Source organism: Phyllostomus hastatus, unplaced genomic scaffold (genome assembly GCF_019186645.2).
Source record: "Phyllostomus hastatus isolate PE091 unplaced genomic scaffold, TTU_PhHast_1.1 phas_contig_90, whole genome shotgun sequence".
Taxonomy (NCBI): Eukaryota; Metazoa; Chordata; class Mammalia; order Chiroptera; family Phyllostomidae; genus Phyllostomus; species Phyllostomus hastatus.
In genome coordinates, this window is record NW_025333984.1 from 10,324,262 (window position 1) to 10,343,033 (window position 18,772).

The 18,772-nt window shown below is 37.5% G+C and overlaps 1 protein-coding gene across 3 annotated transcripts in view; it reads right to left on the bottom strand.

Moving 5' to 3' along the window:
• GRIA3 (glutamate ionotropic receptor AMPA type subunit 3) overlaps positions 1-18,772 on the bottom strand; it is a 391,825-nt gene that overhangs the window by 71,150 nt on the left and 301,903 nt on the right. For all 3 annotated transcript variants that reach the window (XR_006787340.1, XM_045852236.1, XM_045852237.1), the window contains exon 12: positions 7,888-8,086. Coding sequence is in view for 2 of the 3 variants with exons in the window: in XM_045852236.1 (XP_045708192.1) it covers positions 7,888-8,086 (199 nt within the window). In the remaining variant the exon portion in view is untranslated. The remainder of the gene's footprint in view (positions 1-7,887; positions 8,087-18,772) is intronic.

Genomic DNA, 18,772 nt, shown 5'->3' on the forward strand with positions numbered 1-18,772 from the left:
TTAGTTCAGTTTTAGTAGGTTGAAATTTTACTTGATCCTATGGTCAAGTTTTTAGATTTCTGTATGGTGATGAAGGACAATTGTAAATAATTAACTTGCTCAGGTTTGTCAGGTGAGCACAAGGAAAGTCTAATTGAACAGATGGGCCCCATTCCTCTAACTGGAAGGCTATTAGGTAATTTGACTTTGTCAGACAAGAAAAGAAGTAAGATCCTGAGATGAGTTCCTCTAGGGAAGAGAGTTTCAGAATTCTCACAAAGATCTGGGAGTCCTGTTAATTACCTTGGTGCTGTCTGAGAGAGCTGGCAACCTCAAAGAAAATAAAGACTTAACCCCCTTAGGCTTTCTGAACTGTGAAATGCTCTCATAAGCAAGTAGGTTATCTGGGAGAATTAAAGGAGATGGGCTAATGAAATCCATATGGTTGGTTAGTTTGGGCAGATGGCCTGCATGCCACCTTGAAAGAACCTAAAGTTTCCAGGTGGCCTTCAAGGGCAGCTCTAAGTTGTGCATGTTGAAGCTTTTGAATCCACAGGCCACAAAAAATGGCTAAAGATGAATTGACTAGGACATGAGTTACCAGTATAATTGCATAATAGGAGTAGAAATGGGATCAGAAGGATAAAATAGGATATAAGTGAGCTTCCTTTACTCCTCCAAAGCCAGAAAAGAAAACCCACCTCTCTTTCACTGAGCCAGCAGAGATAATTTATTTCATTTCATTTCATTTATTTTATATTTTATTTTATTTTATTTTATTTTAGTAGTACCCCTCTCTCACATCTCCACAGAGCCTTGTCTGAACAGTCTTTTTTTCCCTTAATTTTTGTTATTTTAAAATATTTTTATTTATTTTTAGACAGAGGGGAAGGGTGGGGAAAAGAGAGGGAGAGAAGTATCAGTGTGTGGTTGGCTCTCGACTGCCCCCTACTGGGGACCTGGCTTGCAACTCTGATTGGTAATTGAACCAATGAGCCCTTGGTTCACAGGTTGGTGCTCAATCCACTGAGCCACACCAGCTGGGTTAGACCTAGAGGGTATTATGCTAACTGAAATAAGTCAGTCAGAAAAAGAAAAATATGTTTCACTTATATGTTACAGCATAGGGAATATAATCAATAATATTGTAGTAACTATGGATAGTTCTAGGTGGGTACTTGAAATATTGGGGGATCACTTTGTAATGTATATGATTGTCTAACCACTATGCTGTACACTTGAAATAATGTTGAATGTTTACTGTATTTGAAAAATAAAAATTTTAAAAAGAAGGACAAATTGGTAGTTACAAAATATTCATGGGGATGTAAAGTACAGCATAGGGAACAAGGTCAATAATATTGTAATAATCATGTATGGTGTCACATGGGTACTAGAGTTACTGGGGGTGATCACTTAACAAATTATATGAATGTTTAATCACTGCTTTGTACACATGAAACTAACATAATATTGTATGTCAACTATAATTTAAAAATAAATAAAAGCAAACAATATTAATGTCAAATGTAATTGTATTAGGTACTAGGGTCTTTGAAAGATGGTCAGGTCATGACAGCAGAGTAATCATGAATTGGATTAGTGTATTGATAAAAGAGACCCACAGAGCTCCCTAACCACTTCTGCCATGTGAGGACCTAGGTAGGAATCAGTGATCTGCAACCTTGAAGAGGGATTTCACTAGAACTGAAACATGCTGGTATCCTGAACTTGGACTTTCAGCCTCTAAAACAGTGAGAGATAAATTTCTGTTGTTAAAAAGTCACCAAGTTTGTGGTAGTTTTTTCAACTTTATTGAGGCATAATTGAAAATAAAATTTCAAGATATTTAAAGAAAAAGAAAGAATGCTGTCAGCTGATATCTTGAAATGCATTTTGTCATGTTATATTTTTGGTTTACTAAGAGTGTGTGTCAACAATGGATATTGAGTTTTTAATTAATGCTTCATTGGTATCTATGGAGAAAACTATGACTTTTTTCCTTTTGGTCTACTGTATAAAGATTTCATTAGTAGATTTTATAGAACTACAAAAAAGAAACTATAATCATCCATGAATAATAGAGGTCTGCTATGTTTGTGGCATTCATAGTTTTAGTGATATCTTCATTTTCTTTGATTTCTTATCTTGGATCCTTTTGAGGCTTTCAGTGCATGGAAAAATATCATTTAAAGGTATGTATAAGTTTCCTTTTCTAATTGATCCATCAGGGGAATAAAAACTAAAATCAACCAGGAGATGATATGGATTTCTTAACATCTGCTGCACTAGAGGCTTGATTCATGCATAACATCCCATGTTTCTGTGAATATTCACACCAGAAAGGCACTGAGATGGATGGGACAGAGGACCCAATCTGGACTCAGAGCATCAATCTGGGCTCAGAGTTCTAGCAATTCCCCATTGAGCTGAGTGAGGACAATGACATCTTGCTTCAGGTGTTTCCTCTCTGAAGGAGGTATAATAATTCCTCTTCTGGTTGTATTGCAGGATTGTTGTGTGAATTGGATGTGGTAATGCATGTGAATAGGCATTGAAAATTGACAGCCCACTATATTGTGAACTCTCAGAGGGTAGAGACCATTTCTGTTTTACTCATCACCAAGCTGACCTTCTTGTTAGGGTTATGGAGTATCTTTAACCCTACTGTGATTCACCATGGAGCAGACTATAGGTTGGCACATGCTGGGAAGTAGCTCTGTAGAAATAAACACTGTCAACTGTCTGGATGAATGATCATCTAGTTCTCTGAGATGTCTATGTTAAAAATTATGAAAGTATAGTTGGCATACAGTAGTGTATAGTTTCAGGTGTACAACATAGCAATTCAACATTTTTTTAAAGATTTTATTTATTTACTTTTAGAGAGGGAAGGGAGGGAGAAAGAGAGAGAGAGAGAAACATCAATGTGCGGTTGCTGGGGGTCATGGCCTGCAACCCAGACATGTACCCTGACTGGGAATCGAACCTGTGACACTTTGGTTCGCAGCCCGTGCTCAATCCACTGAGCTACGCCAGCCAGGGCTAACATTTTCATATCTTATCATGTGCCCACCACTCTAAGTCTAGTAACCATCTGTCACTACGCCAATATTTAAGTCAATCTATCCCCCAAATAACCTCCAAATATGGTGAAAAAACTGTCTAGGTATTTTCATGTGAATTGGTAAAAAACAAATTTAATTTTGTTTATAGAGATGGATCCTCAGTGTTTAGCCTGGAGCATTGCACATAGAACATACCCAAGGAAAGAGTTATGGAAACAGTGATAAATAATGAATAAAAAATACCTCAGGCATTATCATTGGCATGCCTTTGTTGTTACATTTTCTCCTTTCTCTTGGAAACAGATATTAGGTGTGTTGTCAGTTGTGTGCATAGTTGTCAGATCAACTTAACCCTTTGAAAAGTGTTCTTTCTACCCAACTTGAAGCTTGCCTAAAAGGAAGACCTATGGAACCATAGATCACTGGGAGCTGAGGGATGGGAAAGGCCAATAGCTGTCTGAATATATCTTTCCCTTTTCTAGAGGCCTGTTTGGTCAGGCCTCAGCATCCCTCACCTTGTACCTGCCTTTCCACCTCCAGTCTTGACCTATAGGGTCCATGGTAATACAGTATATGTCATAGAAAGTAAGGGGTTTTTCTTGATAAGGCAGCATCAAAACATCAATGTCAACATTAAGGAAAGCAATTTTTCCCTTTTGATATTGCCAAATAATATGTCTCTGATCTCCCATTCCTTGGTGTCAACTTGTCTTTTATCATTGCTAGTATGTGTTCCCTACCTAGTAGATGATTTGGATGTATTTTCAAACATTTGGTCACATCATGTGTGTCTTCAAATCAATTAAATTTGTTTGCTGTTGTCTAGGTATATTGTTTGTCAAGATCTCAAATCCATCATAGTGTTTGGTGAGAAATTTTGTAACATATTTTATAGTTTGATGTGTTTACTACAGAAAGGGGTAGGTTAAGGGGTAGGGGAGGTCTTTTGTGTACTTAGCTCAGTTGTAATAAAGATTAAAGATCATGTCAAAGTGTTAGTATACTCAGCATAGGTGCATTTATCAGGAGATTTTTCTCCTTTTCCCATATTATTCAAAAGCTCTATAATAGATAACCAATGAATGTTGAAATATGGACTCCAACTGAAAATGCTTGTGTGTGTAAGAGAGATTGTAAATGTGTAAACCATCTGAATACTATTAGTAGGTACTGCTTCCCAAATCACTTTGGGAGGGCTCTTCTTTTTGCTGTATGCATTTTAAAAATTAAAAATTAAAATAACCAATGACAACAGTAACAGTTAAAGTCTAGTGTTGAGACAAAAACATTCTCCATGAATAATTCATCTGTGCTTCATGGGGCTGACAATGATGCAACTCAAAAGACAGGATATTTCCCTTAATGGTCTCCAGACAAAGTTAAATTCTCCTGTCCGGCCTAGGGCACTGTAACTCCACTCTTCTCTCTTTATGTTTATTTTCTTAAAGGGGTTTAAATTAGTATTAAACATTTTATTTTATTTTTATTTTTATGTATATATGTATGTATTTATTTTAAACATTCCATTTTAAAAAAACAACCTCCTTTTATCCTCTGAACTATCTTCAGTGAGGGTAAGTATCTGAGAAAAAAAATCAAGCATTGTAGTTGGCTTCTAATACTTCTAGGTATCTGAAGGCAGAGAGAATTTTGGAATGCTTTTTATCCCAGTGTTACTATTTAACACGAATCTGCATCAGGTTAAATTTCCAAAACCTCGTGGAGAATGATCATTTCAGTGCAGCTTTGCAAATGATTGTGGCATTTCTCTGGGCAATTACAATAAAACTGTCGACTTGTTTTTTAGCCTGGAGTGCCTCCATCTCTGGTTGGGACATTTAGTTTTGGAGCTGCTGTCTAAGGAAATCAGTTTTCAAGTCAAGAGGGTTGTTGGTAATATTTCAGATGTCTCTTTCAGCTGCATGCATTTTGCTCACTCCCTGCCTGCCTTTCCTGAAGGAACGTCCCTCTGTGCCATTGACTTTATGTGATTTGTAAGGATGACTCAGAAAATAAGAGAAATAAAGAAATCATTTAAAAATACCATCATTTAAATGGCAGCTATACCCAGGATGAGTAAAAATGTCTGCAGGGCAATTAGAAAGGAATTTTATTTTATTTATTTCTCTCTCTTAGTGAAATAACTAGAGGGCTGACCCCAGGCTGTTTTATGGCATTGCTATTTGGTCCCTGTGGTTTTAGTACTGAGTGAGAATGGAAGGAAATGAGCTCATGTAATGTTTGTAAATGTTACATGTGATCTTGTTTTATCCTGTAAAGTTTAGAAAGAGTACCAACAGAGGTTCCCAATTTTTTCATGTGTAGAGGAGTTACTGTTCTTAAAATTGCCTTGAGATTATTGAGGGTTGAAGAGGAAGTGACATGCTACAGCAGTTAAGTCCCTGTGAGATGATGTGTTCTTGCTGGCTGTCTTCTCTAATCTCCCGGGGCTTAAAGAGGGTGAAGTGGGGGAGCCAAAGAGAACAATGGCTCCAAGACCAATTGTTTGGGCCCCCCAATATTATATGAATACCAAGCTTATCCTTTGTTAGATTTACATAACATTTTAGTACAAGTAAGCTAAAAAGTTTATTTTTCTATACTGCTCACTTTCACTCTTAGATCATTGTGTGCTGCCCTAAAGAACTTTCCTGTGGAGTCCTAATGCTGTCACCAGCAACCAATTTGGGAAAAAGAAAAAGTGGCATGCATGGCAATTAGAAAATGATTTGCACTTCCCCATACCTAGAAATATCCAGCTTCTTCTCTGATCAGATTTTCAAAACAGCCCAATTTCCATACAAATTACTCATTGGCTGTAAAGGTCACTGAAAATTGGTGACTATTAGAAATTGCAAACCAATTAGAATGTGGCAATAGCTTTGCTCAGAAATGAATATTGATTCAGTATCATAGTCTCCAATACTATGATACTCTTTAATGAAACCATCATTGAATGGATTAGTAAATGCTTTCCTGGTTTCTGAGAAAGAAAAAAAAATGTGTGGGGCATGGGGTCTAGGCATGGAGACAATGACTATTTGGTCACACTTTCAAGACTTTGTGCTAATAAATCTTCCCAGAGAGACTCCATCGCCTGCAATGTGGATGAATGGCCTTTGAAAGCTTAATGGGAATTGATGTCATTTATTGATTACCATTTAAAGCACACCTTTCTAATTTCTAATCATTGTTGAAGGAAAATGCTTTCTAGTGGAACAAGTATTTCTTATCAGAGGGACTAAGTCAGGTGTCTTGATAGCCTAAGTGGTCAATTACTTCATATAGCAACTTGATGTGTATTGGGATGGTAAACATAAGCTCTGTTGAAGTTAATACCAAACCAGATTTCCATAGAGATTATGTGCTTGCTACTCAGCAGACAGAAATCCCTAACTTCCTGCCCTGAAATGTATGAGTGATTTCACAGGGACAGGGGATTGTTTCCAGAAAAGATTCTGGGACTGCTATAGCAGTGAGGGTCAAGGCTAGGTTAGTTTCAGAGTGTCTTCATATCATTTTGATGCTTCCAATACTGGGATTCTCTCCCTGGTTGGGGTTTATGATCTGCTCAGTTAACAGTAGTAGAAGTGAGATAGGGATATCCAGAGCCAGTGAGAATTCTCAAAGGGTTTCAGAACTAATCCTTTCTCTTTCAAGGAATGAAAACAGTTTTAGTCATGCTGTAATTCCAAAAAACACACTCCTCTTGGTTTCCCATGAAATCATTGGGCCAATCTCATAATAATACATGCAGAAATATATTTCTTGCTGACTTCTTAAAACAAGCTGGTTTAAAACCAACATCTCTTTACTCTGGACCTTTGAGGAAAAGTCAGTAATTATACCTGCCATCCAATAACTTGATTATTGGTTGGAGAGGGTGACTAAATGTTTCCTCTTTACCTACTACATAAGTGGCTTCTGGATCATTGCTACAACTGGTTACAGTGGTTACAGTAGCAGGCAGTGGTAATGTGTAGAGTAGGTTCATTTTCTATTCAACCATTATATATTCCTGGTTGGGGCAACTGAAAAAAAATTTGAGTTCTTAAACACTCCACTGGTAGCCTTTCTTATAGTCCAGTTGCTGCAGAACAAAGATCTTGATTATTTATGTAAAGGTGGTTAGTCCATCATAATATTCTTTCATAATTTTCTGCCTCTGTCTCCTTTCATCTTTCTTCTTGACAGTATTCATGTAGCTTTATTAACTTTTGCTAGGAGTTAGCCTACAGGGGGGCTGGAGGGGAGAATAAGTCTACTTATGAAATTAAAACAATTATCAGCTTCCTTGAAAATTGAATTATCAGCATGTACATGAATACTTGAAATAACTGTAATACATTTCAACAGAAAACCAATGTCTAAAATAGAATATGTAATTTTATAGTCCATCAGTCTTCAGAGTCTTAGACAGAGTCAATTACCTAACTTCTGTGAACTGCTGAGACACAAAACCACTGCTTTTGTAAAAGGTGTAAAGGAGAATAGATATTACTTAGTTCAATCCCCTTATTATTCAAGGAAGGGGACCAAAGCTGACAGAAGTTAAATGACATACTCAGGGACAAACAATCACTTTTTGATGGGGTTGGAATTCAAACCTGGGAGTTCAAGCTTAGAGCTCTCAGCATGCCACTTACTATGTCATGTATGAGTCTTAGGTCTGAAGGACAATAAAGTAAGTCACCAACCAAAGAGTGCTATATTTAAGATGCTCTGCCTTGATAACATTTCCAGTCTTTCCCATCCCTCCCTTAAAAGCACTGTGAATTTGTGTTTGTAAGAAGATGATAAAATAAAAACCAGCAGACCCAATTAAATGTAAAGAACTTACTCTGAAAAATTCTTTTGTTGATCCAGAGTCCAGGGTCCCATATGCAATTTCAGTCTGCTTAGCTAAGTCTTCAGCACTCTCTATGGGAGAAACCATCCTCTCCACAGTCAGGAAAGCAGCGAGATTGGCGGTGTAGGAAGAAATTATAATCAGGGTGAAGAACCACCAAACCCCTCCAACAATGCGCCCAGAGAGTGACCTACAAAATAAAGCAAAGACAAATCCAGACTCAGAGTGGCTGGATTTCAGTTTAAGTAGTTCTTATCTTTATTTCTGGAAAGAGAAGTGGTTTCAGTGTAGCTGATGAAGGAGGGAAGTACATGATGTCAGGGAATTAACACATCAAACAAAAGTAACCCTTTAACAACCCATGTTATGATTGTATATGATGATGATACATGTGTAATGCTCTTTAGGTTATACAGGTTTCAAAGCAGGATTTTTTTTATTGTAGGAAACTATATATATTACCAGCTCCAGATTACATACAGTAATTATACTTATTGCATTCTCTTTCTGTGAGCCTTGCTGGGCCACCTACACCTTTGGAAGACTGTTGCATTTCCTTTAAGGCACAGGTGGCAAAAACAAGACCCACAGACCGAATCTGGCCCTGCACCTTGTTTTATCCAGCCTGGCATCTTATTTCTACCCAGCAGTAGCACTGAGCTCTTGCTTAACTGTTAAGGAATAGTTACATTTATATAGTCCTACAATTACATTCAGCCCTTTGAAGGCAACTGTGAGGCTGATGTGGCCCATGGTGAAAATGAGTTTGACACCCCTGCTTTAAGGCATGTGCTTCTCAGCTTTGCCTGCATAGCAGATTCACCTGGGATCTTTTTTTTTTTTTTAATCTCATGCTCAGATCCACTCAAGACCAGTTAACTAAAAACCTGGGAATTAGACCCAGACATGTAATTGTATATTGTTTGAAGCTCACCAAGTGATTACAATGTGCGGCCAAGGTTGAGAACCACTGATGTAAGGTGTTGCCATGGGAGAAAAAGTCACAAATGTTTACATAATTGAAGAGAAATGGCAAGGTGCTGGTAAACAGTCTTCACTTTGAGTTTAATAAATTTAATAGAAACATTGCCATTTTGTGGAGCTGTTCACCCATGAGGCAAGAAGCCATAAGATGATAGTTATTATTATCTTTATATAACTGGCTAGTAGGGCTCAGGACCTTAGATCCAGGGATCAAAACTCTTTCTTTTTACTAACTGAACCTTAGCATATAGGACAGACCTCAAGTGAAGTAGGAAACTACCTGTATAACAGGATTTGAGAGGCAGTAAAAAGTTTGTCTCCCCCACCCACCTCAATAACTAACCAAACAAAATCACCCTCACAGATCTACCATAGAAATTCTTGCTATTGGGCCCTGGCTGGTGTGGCTCAGTGGACTGAGTGCTTGCCTGCTAACCAAAGGGTTGCTGGTTCGATTCCCAGTCAGGGCACATGCCTGGGTTTGGGCCAGGTCCTCAGTAGGGGGCATGTGAGGGGCAACCACACACTGATGTTTCTCTCTCTTTCTCCCTCCTTTCCCCTCTCTAAAAATAAATACATAAAAATCTTAAAAAAGAAATTCTTACTATTGGGACCACCCTCTGCATTTTCTTCAGGAATATAGTAAGTAATATTGTAATAACTATAACTATGGATGGTGTCAAGGGAGCACTAGACTTACTGGAGGATCACTTGGTAAGTTATATAAATGTATAACTGCTATGCTGTACATCTGAAACTATGTAATATTGCATGTCAACTGTAATTAAAAATAAAAAAGTAACACTTGATTTCAACAGCACCCATTACCACATTATCTTGGATTAGTCTATCCAGTTAGTAGTGAATGGGACAAAAGATGGGTAAATCTTAATAAGGACAATTTTTATTCTTAAATGTAACTATGCATTGGCATTACCTGAGGTGTTCATTAAAATATAGATTTAGAATATCTGAGTGTTCAAGAATCTGTAGTTTTTAAAAATTTATTTTTCAGTTACAGTTAAAATACAATACTATATTAGTTTCAGGTGTACATGATAATGATCAGATATATACCTTGTGAAGCTATCACCATGATAATTAAGTACCCACGTGGCACCACATATAGTTATTATAATATTATTGACTATATTCCCTATATTGTATTTCACATTTCTTTGATTACTTTTGTAACTGGCAGTCTGTGCTTCTTAATCCCCTTCACCTTTCTCACCCATTCCCTCACCCCTTAAGCATCACTGGTGATTGCTGTGGTCTGCAGACCCAACTGAGAAATACTGTTTTTCTACATCAGTGATCCTCAACTCTGCTTACCCATCAATATTATCTGGGGAACTGGAGATAAAATAAAGCAAAACAACAAAAAGCCATGCCTAGGTTCTACCCCAGACTAATTAAATCAGAATCTTTGGGGGTTTTATCTAAGCAGCAGCATTGTTATAAAGCTGTGGTGCAGCCAGGATTTTGAGTCATGAATGCTACTCAGGGAGAGGGTATGTGAGTAGTTAGGGACAGTGTTGGGGCATTGAATTCTCAGTAATGGGTAGTAGCTTGTACTGAGGAAACTCCATCTCCTTCACAATATTGCTGAAGGCTGGCTTTGCCTGCAGAAATGAAAATCTGGTTGCTAGGTTTTACAAAACATTTCTACATTATCCCTAGGATAGTTCTGCTCTGTGGCAGAGCTTCATCCCGGTTAGGCTATGTTCTCTCATGACCAGAAAAGCTCAAAGAAAAAGAAACCACTCTGTCATAAAGTCAAGAACAGGCTCAGGAGGCTGGCACATCACCAGGCTCTGTGGGAAGAGGGCAGTTCTGGGCTGAAAGCTAGCAAATTAAAGTTCTTTGTTTGTATTTGCATTTTTCCACTTTGAAGAAAATTTAAATTTATTTGTTCCAAGATAACCTTTTATTTGCCCCTGGAAAATTCAGTTGTTTCGGATTTTACACTTTGATCAAATAATTTTGGGAAATGTTTTGATAGTGTTCCTTATTTACTGACTCTAACAAAAGTACTTGTTTTTTTTTAAAGTCTGTAAGTCCTATTGGTCCCTAGATGCCTGAAACGATCCTTAATTATTTCTGAGCATAATCATGTTTAGGTTTTTAGATGTGAAAATTTTCTTTGCAACAGATTTTTCTAACTAATAGTGGTACTCTCTTAGGATTTCACCTTAGAACATCTTGCTTTTAATCAAAACAAGCAAGCAAGCAAAATACAACCAGAGACATTGAAATTAAGAACAATTTGACAGTAACCAGAAGGGAGGTGGGAGGGGATAATGGGGGGAAGGGTTTTCAGGAACAACTATAAAGGACATATGGAAAAACCCAAGGCAAGGGTGGGGAGTGGGGGGTGAGGGGTGGGGGGCAGGGGGCAGGAAGCAAGGGAGAGAGGGGGGATGGCTGGGGTGGGGCGGGAGTGGTGGTAGGGTAAATGCAGACAACTGTAATCAAACAACAATAAAATAATTTTTAAAAAAGAGATGAAAAAACATGTGGATGAGTCAGAGTTTGCCACATTTCCAAATGCTAAAAGTTTACAGAATATTTCAATTATTAATTTGGATCTTTCAGAGTCTTTTTTCATTGTTACCGTATACATTTAATATATTCTCGACTGATCTGATTTTGGAAATAATTTAATGTATAAAAGACTAATGCTCCAAAGTAGCATCTGTAGTAATAGGGCAATAAAAATGGTAACAATAATTGCTAACACTTACTTAGCACATCCTATGTGACAGATTCTGTTCTAATTGCATTACATGTGTCAACTCTTTTAATTCTCCATCCTTACAGTTAGGTACTATTTTACAGATAAGAAAATGGAGGTATTTTACAGATAAAGAAATTGAGGCACAGAGAGGAGAAATAAGAATTAAATAATCTATACTTATACAGTACAACAGAAATGTCCATATTTTTGTAGGATATAATGCTCATATTTTGTATAAGGAAGTCCAGAATGGTGTGTAAATTATAGAAGGTGCAATTTTTCTATAAGTACTGAGAAGTACAATTGCAGAAAAACTAACATGTATGGATAATTATTGCTTGTTATCTGTTGTTTGTTTGGAATCAAACTGTGAACCTCATTCTAACTTGGAATGACGGAGTTTTACTGAGACCAAGAGGAACATGATTTTGGAGTATTTCCAGAATCATGGTTTGGTATGGAAAGGAATGTTTCTGCTGCTGAAGATACTAATAGTTTTTATTCATGTCTATTTGAAATCTGGAGAATATAGTAATATACGGAAATTAGACTTGTTCCATTCTGTTGAGACTAATGGACTATGGCTGTGTCTGTATGATCTAAAATCAAGCCTGTGCATCATGATCTGGCTGTTTTGGCCACCTTAATAACTGACTTAGACAATCATGTGCTTCATCTGTGTGATTTATCTGAGATTGGCTATTGACATGACTGAAAATAAACCAAAATTCAAAATGGTCTTTTTTGTGACCTCTGATTTACATGACTATTGACTTTGGCAATTACATGGTTACTATTATGGTATACCTATGAATATGAAGAACTTTGATAAATATCCACATAGAAATGGTGTAATAGTATTCATAAGCCTCAGCATAAAAGGAAAAAGGAGCTTTTTTAGAATCAGTGTTAAATGTACAAACTTGATTCAACATTTCCTCCTTAAGACAATAGTAGCTTTGACAAGAGTATTGGTGAAATTTTTACCACTTTCGTCCCATGTATGGAATGGACACCCAAATCCTTTCACTGAGATAAGGTGCAGTGGAACTCATAGGGAAGAATCTCTATAAGAAATTTCACATTTCCTTTTTCTTATTAGTGAAACTGGAATCATTTAAACCCACCTTTCACATACAGGCTGTATAAAAGGTGACCTAGGGTCAGCCCCATCACATTTTTAAAAGGATTAAAACAACACAAAACTTTATAGTTAAGATTTGTCATTTTCCAGTATCTTTCCCTCCATTAATGCAGCTTAAAATGTTTAATGCTCCTTTCAAATACTTTAAAAAATTTTTATTGAATTTATTGGGGTGACATTGGTTAACAAAATTATGTAGGTTTCATGTGTACAATTCTATAACACATCATCTGTATATTGTATGTGTGCTTACTACCCCAAGTCAAGTCTCCTTCCATCACCATTTATGTCCTCTTTATCCTCTTACCCTCTTCTATCTGTCCCCACTTCCCTTTCCCTCTGGTATTCACCATACTGTTGTTTGTCTATGAGTGTTGTTTCTTTGCTTAGTCCCTTCACCTTTTCCACCCAGCCCTACAACCAACCACTCTCCCCTCTGACAGCTATCAGTCTGTTCTTTATGAGTCTGTTTCTATTTTGCTTGCTAGTTTGGTTTGTTCACTAGATTACACATTTAAGTGAAATCACATGGTACTTGTCTTTTAATGACTGGCTTATTTCACTTGGCATAATACTTTCCAGGTCCATCCATGCAAAAAGTAAGGGTTTCTCATTTTTTTTACAGGTGAGTAGTATTTTATTGTGTAAATGTCCCACAGTCATTTTATCCATTCATCTACTGATGAGCAGTTGTGCTGCTTCCAAATATTGGCTGTTGTAAATGATGCTGCAGTGAACATAGAGGTTTGTATATTTTTTTGAATTAGTACTTCAGGTTTCTTTGAATATATTCCCAGAAGTGAAAACACTGGATCATAAGGCAGTTCCAGTTTTAATTTTCTGAGGTGTCTCAATACTGCTTTTCACAGTGGCTGCACCAGTCTGCATTTCCACCCACATTGCACTAGGGTTCCCTTTTCTCCACATCCTTGCCAGAACTTGTTGTTTGTGGATTTGTTGATGATAGTCATTCTGACAGGTGTCAGGTGGTATCTCATTGTGGTTTTAATTTGCATCTCTCTGATGATTAGTGATGTTGAACATATTTTCATATGTTTATTGGTCATTTGTATGTCCTCTTAGGAGAAGTATCTATTAAAATCATTTGCCCATTTTTGAATTAGGTTGTTTGTTTTTTGTTGGTATTGATATTTATAAATTCTGTGTAAATTTTGGATAGTAACCCCTTATCAGATGTATCATTGGTGAATATGTTCTCCCATTCAGTGGGTTGTTTTTTACATGTTATTGATGGTTTCCTTTGCTGTGCAAAACCTTTTTAGTTTGATGTAGTCCCATTTGTTTATATTTTCTTTTGTTCCTTTGCCCGAGGAGGTATATCAGTAAAAATACTGCTATGAGAAATGTGTGAGATTTTACTGGCTATATTTTCTTCTATGATGTTTATGGTTTTAAGTCTAACATTTAAGTCCTTAATTAATTTCAAGCTTATCCTTGTGCATGGTATAAGAACATGGTCTAGTTTCATTTTTTTCTGCATGTGTCTGTCCGATTCTCCCAACACCATTTATTGAATAGACTGTCTGTACCCCATTGTATGTTTTTGCTTCCTTTGTCAAATATTAATTGACTGTAAAGGTGTGAGTTTATTTCTGGGCTCTCTATTCTGTCCCATTGACCTATATATCTGTTTTTATGCCAGTACTGGACTGTTTTGATTACTATGGCCTTATAGTATAGTTTGATGTCAGGTAGTGTGATTCCTCCAACTGTGTTTTTTCTCAGGATTGCTGTGACTGTTCAGGGCCTTTTTTCATGATTGCATATCAATTTTTGGAATATTTGTTCTAGTTCTGTGAAATACATCATTAGTATCTCGATCCGAATTTCTTTGAATCTATAGAATGCTTTGGTTACTATGGCCATTTTAATGATGTAAATTTTTTCTCCTGCAAAAAGGCTTATTTTTTTCCATTTGGGCCATGGCATGGGAGAGGGCTACATGGTGGTTACAGTGATGCTTAATGGTTTCAGAGAGGCTCAGGCAGAAGCCAAATACCAGGGAAGTGCAGAGGGATCCCTCAAAGGCCTCAGCTCAAAGTCTCCTAGTCATACTTGGGAATGAGCCTTTCAAAGAGATACTTGCCCATCCCAGCCTGGGGGCTGGCTAGCCTGCAGAAGTTAGTCAGGTGGTCACCCATCTTCCTGATGAGTTTCACCTCCTCATCCAGGAAGTGCTTCTGCAGGAAGTAACAGAGATTAGAGTCTGTGTGGGCAGAACCCAGGGCATGCAGGTCCAAAAGGGCCTGGTTCAGGTCCTTCTCCAAGGCCAAGGAGGCTTTTATGGCATCCTGAGTTTGCCTACTCATCTTGGGAAGGCTTTGACAAGTCCTGGAGGAGAACATGGCCACTGTGCTGGTTTTGCAGCTTTAAGAGCTGCTCAGTGCCCTCACACTTCCTCTTAGCCAACTCAGCCACATTGTCATGGTTGATATAAAAGCAAAGGAGAGGTAGGTGTAGGAGGCCCACAGATGTATGTTGGCTAGGTGGTTGACAGCAGCCTCCACCTTAGTGGAATAATTCTTACGAATTTGGGTGCTCATGTTTTCTTGGCAATGAGGAGTTAAGGCCAAAAAATAATGTTGGCTGGTCTCAGAGGCTGAGGGGCGACTGAGGTGGTTTTGTTTTTTTCTGCTCTGATCTTTATTATTTTTTATCTTCTCACTTTGGGCTTTGTTTTTTTTTCCTGGTTCCTTTAAGTGTAAAGTTAGATTGTTGATTTATCTGAGATTTTTCTTGTTGCTTCAGGTAAGCCTATAATGCTATGAATTCCCCTTTCAGGAATGCTTTTTCTGTGTCCCATAGATTTTGGGTTGTGTGTTCATTTTTATTTCTTTCACGATATCTTTTGATTTGTTCCTTGATCTTATTGTTAATCCATTCATTGTTTAGTAACAGGTTATTTAGCCACCATGTATAGTGCATTGTTTCCAGTATTTTTATTGTGATTGATTTCCAGTTTCATATCATTGTGGTTGGAGAAGATGCCTGATATGATTTCAATCTTTTTAAATTTATTGAGACTTGTTTTGTGTTAACATGTAAACAATCCTAGAAAACAATCCATGTCCACTTAAAAAGTATGTATAGTATGCTGCCTTGGGTGAAATGCTCTGAGGATATTAATTAAATCTATTTGATCTAGTGTGTTATTTAAGGCCACTGTATCTTTGTTGATTTTTCTGTCTGGAAGGTCTATCCATTGAGGTCAATGAGGTGTTAAAATCTCCTATGACCATACTACTGTCAATCTCTCCCTTTATGTCAGTTAAGATTTGCTTAACATAGTTAGGTACTCCTATGTTGGGTGCATAAATGTTTGTTAGGGTTATATCCTCTTGTTGGATTGTTCCTTTACCATTGTGTAGTATCCTTCTTTGTCTATAAAGTCTATTTTTAAAGTCTATTTTGCCAGATATAAGTATGGATACCCCAGCTCTTCATTTCCAATACTTCTGATGCACAACACAGATTTTGAGGTTAGCATAATGAAATGACAGTAAAATGCGTAACAGTTGGCACTTTTAAAAATGCATTTTCCTTTAAATTGTGAGTTCTTTTTAAAAATATATTTTATTGATTATGCTATTACAGTTGTCCCATTTTTTCTCCCCTTTCTCCCTCTCTGCCCTTTAACCTCCAGCATTCCAACCCCCTTAGTTCATGTCCATGGGTTGTACATATAAATTCTTTGGCTTCTCTATTTCCTATACTATTCTTAATGTTCCCCTGTCAGTTTTATGCCTACCAATTATGCTTCTTGATCCCTGTACCTTTTCCCCCATTCTCCCTCCTCCTCTTCCCCACTGATAACCCTCCATGTGATCTCCATTTCTGTGATTCTGTTCTTGTTCTAGTTGTTTGCTTAGGTTGTTTGTTTTAGGTCCAGTTGTTGATAGTTGTGAGTTTGTTATCATTTTACTGTTCATATTTTTAATCTTTTATTTAGATAAGTCCCTTTAACATTTCATGTAATAAGGGCTTGGTGATAACAGACTCCTTTAACTTGACCTTATATGGGAAGCACTTTACCTGCCCTTCCATTCTAAATGATAACTTTGCTGGATAGAGTGATCTTGGATGTAGGCCCTTGACTTTCATGACTTTGAATACTTCTTTTTAGCCCCTTCTTGCCTGTTAGGTTTCTTTTGAGAAATCAGCTGACAGCCTGATGGGAACTCCTTTGTAGGTAGTTGCCTCCTTTTCTCTTGCTGCTTTTAAGATTCTCTCCTTATCTTTAGTCTTGAGTAATGTAATTATGATGTACCTTGGTGTGTTCCTCCTTGGGTCCAACTTCTTAGGACTCTCTCAGCTTCCTGGACTTCCTGGAAGCCTGTTTCCTTTGCCATATTGGGAAAGTTTTCCACCATTATTTTTTCAAATAAGTTTTCCATTTCTTGCTCTTCCTCTTCTTTTTCTAGCATCCCTATGATTTGGATATTGGAACGTTTAAAGTTGGCCCAGAGGTTCCTAAACCTTTCCTCGTTTTTTTTTTGTTTTTTTTTTTCTTTTTGAATTCTTGTTTCTTCATTCTCTTTTGGTTGGATGTTTATTTATTCCTTCTGCTGCAAATCATTGATTTGAGTCCCAGGTTTCTTCCCTTCACTCTTGATTCCTGGCATATTTTTCTTTATTTCACTTTGCATAGCCTTCACTTTTTCCTCTATTTTGTGTCCATACTCAACCATTTCTGTGAGCATCCTGATACCAGTGTTTTGAACTCTGCATCTGATAGGTTGGCTATCTTTTCATTACTTCATTCTATTTTTAGAGTTTTTATCTGTTCTTTCATTTGGGCCATATTTCTTTGTCTTTGTACACTTGTTACATATAAGGGGTGCAGCCTTAGGTATTCACCAGGGAGGGGCAACCCTCTTTGCTGCTTTGTGGCACTGTCTGTGGGGGAGGATTAGGAGAGGGAACAATGCCACTTGCTAGCTTGCTGTGCTGTACTCCCACTTTCTGTCACTTTCCTCACCTCCCACAAGGGAATTGTGCCCTTTTAGGTGCTGGTTCCCAGGTGGATTAGCTTGTGTATGTTCTAGGATCTCATGAACCTCTCCAATGGACTCTCCTGTGAGAGTCGGCATTTCTCCTGCCACTGCAATCCCTGCACAATTTTACAGCCAGATTTTTTGAGGCTTTATTTCCCTGTGCTGGAACCCTGGGTTGCGGGGTTTCTCTCACTCCCCAGTTGTTCCTTCTGACTTATCCATATGTGAATGTGAGAAATCCTGTCTGCCCGCCTCCACTTTGCCCACCTGGTCTGCCACTTTGCTGTGCATCCTCTCTGCCCTGGCTGCCTGTCTCTCACTCTCCTACCAGTCTGGATGAATGTTTCTTCTGTAACTCCTTTGTTGTCAGGCTTCCATGTACTTTGGTTTTCTGGCAGTTCTGGTGTTTTTTTTTTTTTTTTAAGTTGGTTGTTATCCTTTTTTTGGTTGTGCAAGAAAGCTAAGTGTTTCTACCTACGCCTCCATCTTGGCTGGAACTCTAAATTGTGTCCTAAAAATGCATTTTAAAGAGCAAATCATACATTTTGAAGAATTTAAGAGGAGGCGTGAAGTTAATGAAAGTAAATTAGCCATAAGAGAAAAGCTGACATAAAAACATTTCAAAATAAGATACAATGCTCTTGTTTTCTGTAAGAAACTAGAGTTTCTGAGTTAATAATAAAATGTAACTATGACCTCTGCAGTGACAATAAAAGTTAGCTACATGCTGTAACCTTTATCTTGTAAGTAAATTTTTAAATCTGCAGTTTACTAGCTTCACAAGGTAAAGAACTAGAACTGCAAACTGCTTCTCTTTTGCACAAACTATCGTTTCTTTCCACCCCTTTTTTTCGTTCAAAATATTCATCATTTCTACACTACATTCAATGTTCTGTCTATGACAGATTTTTAAAAAATGTGCAGAATCAACTTTGGCTCTTACAGTCTTATCTGATGGGAATAAGTAACAATCTCCCAAAGACTGAAAACTGT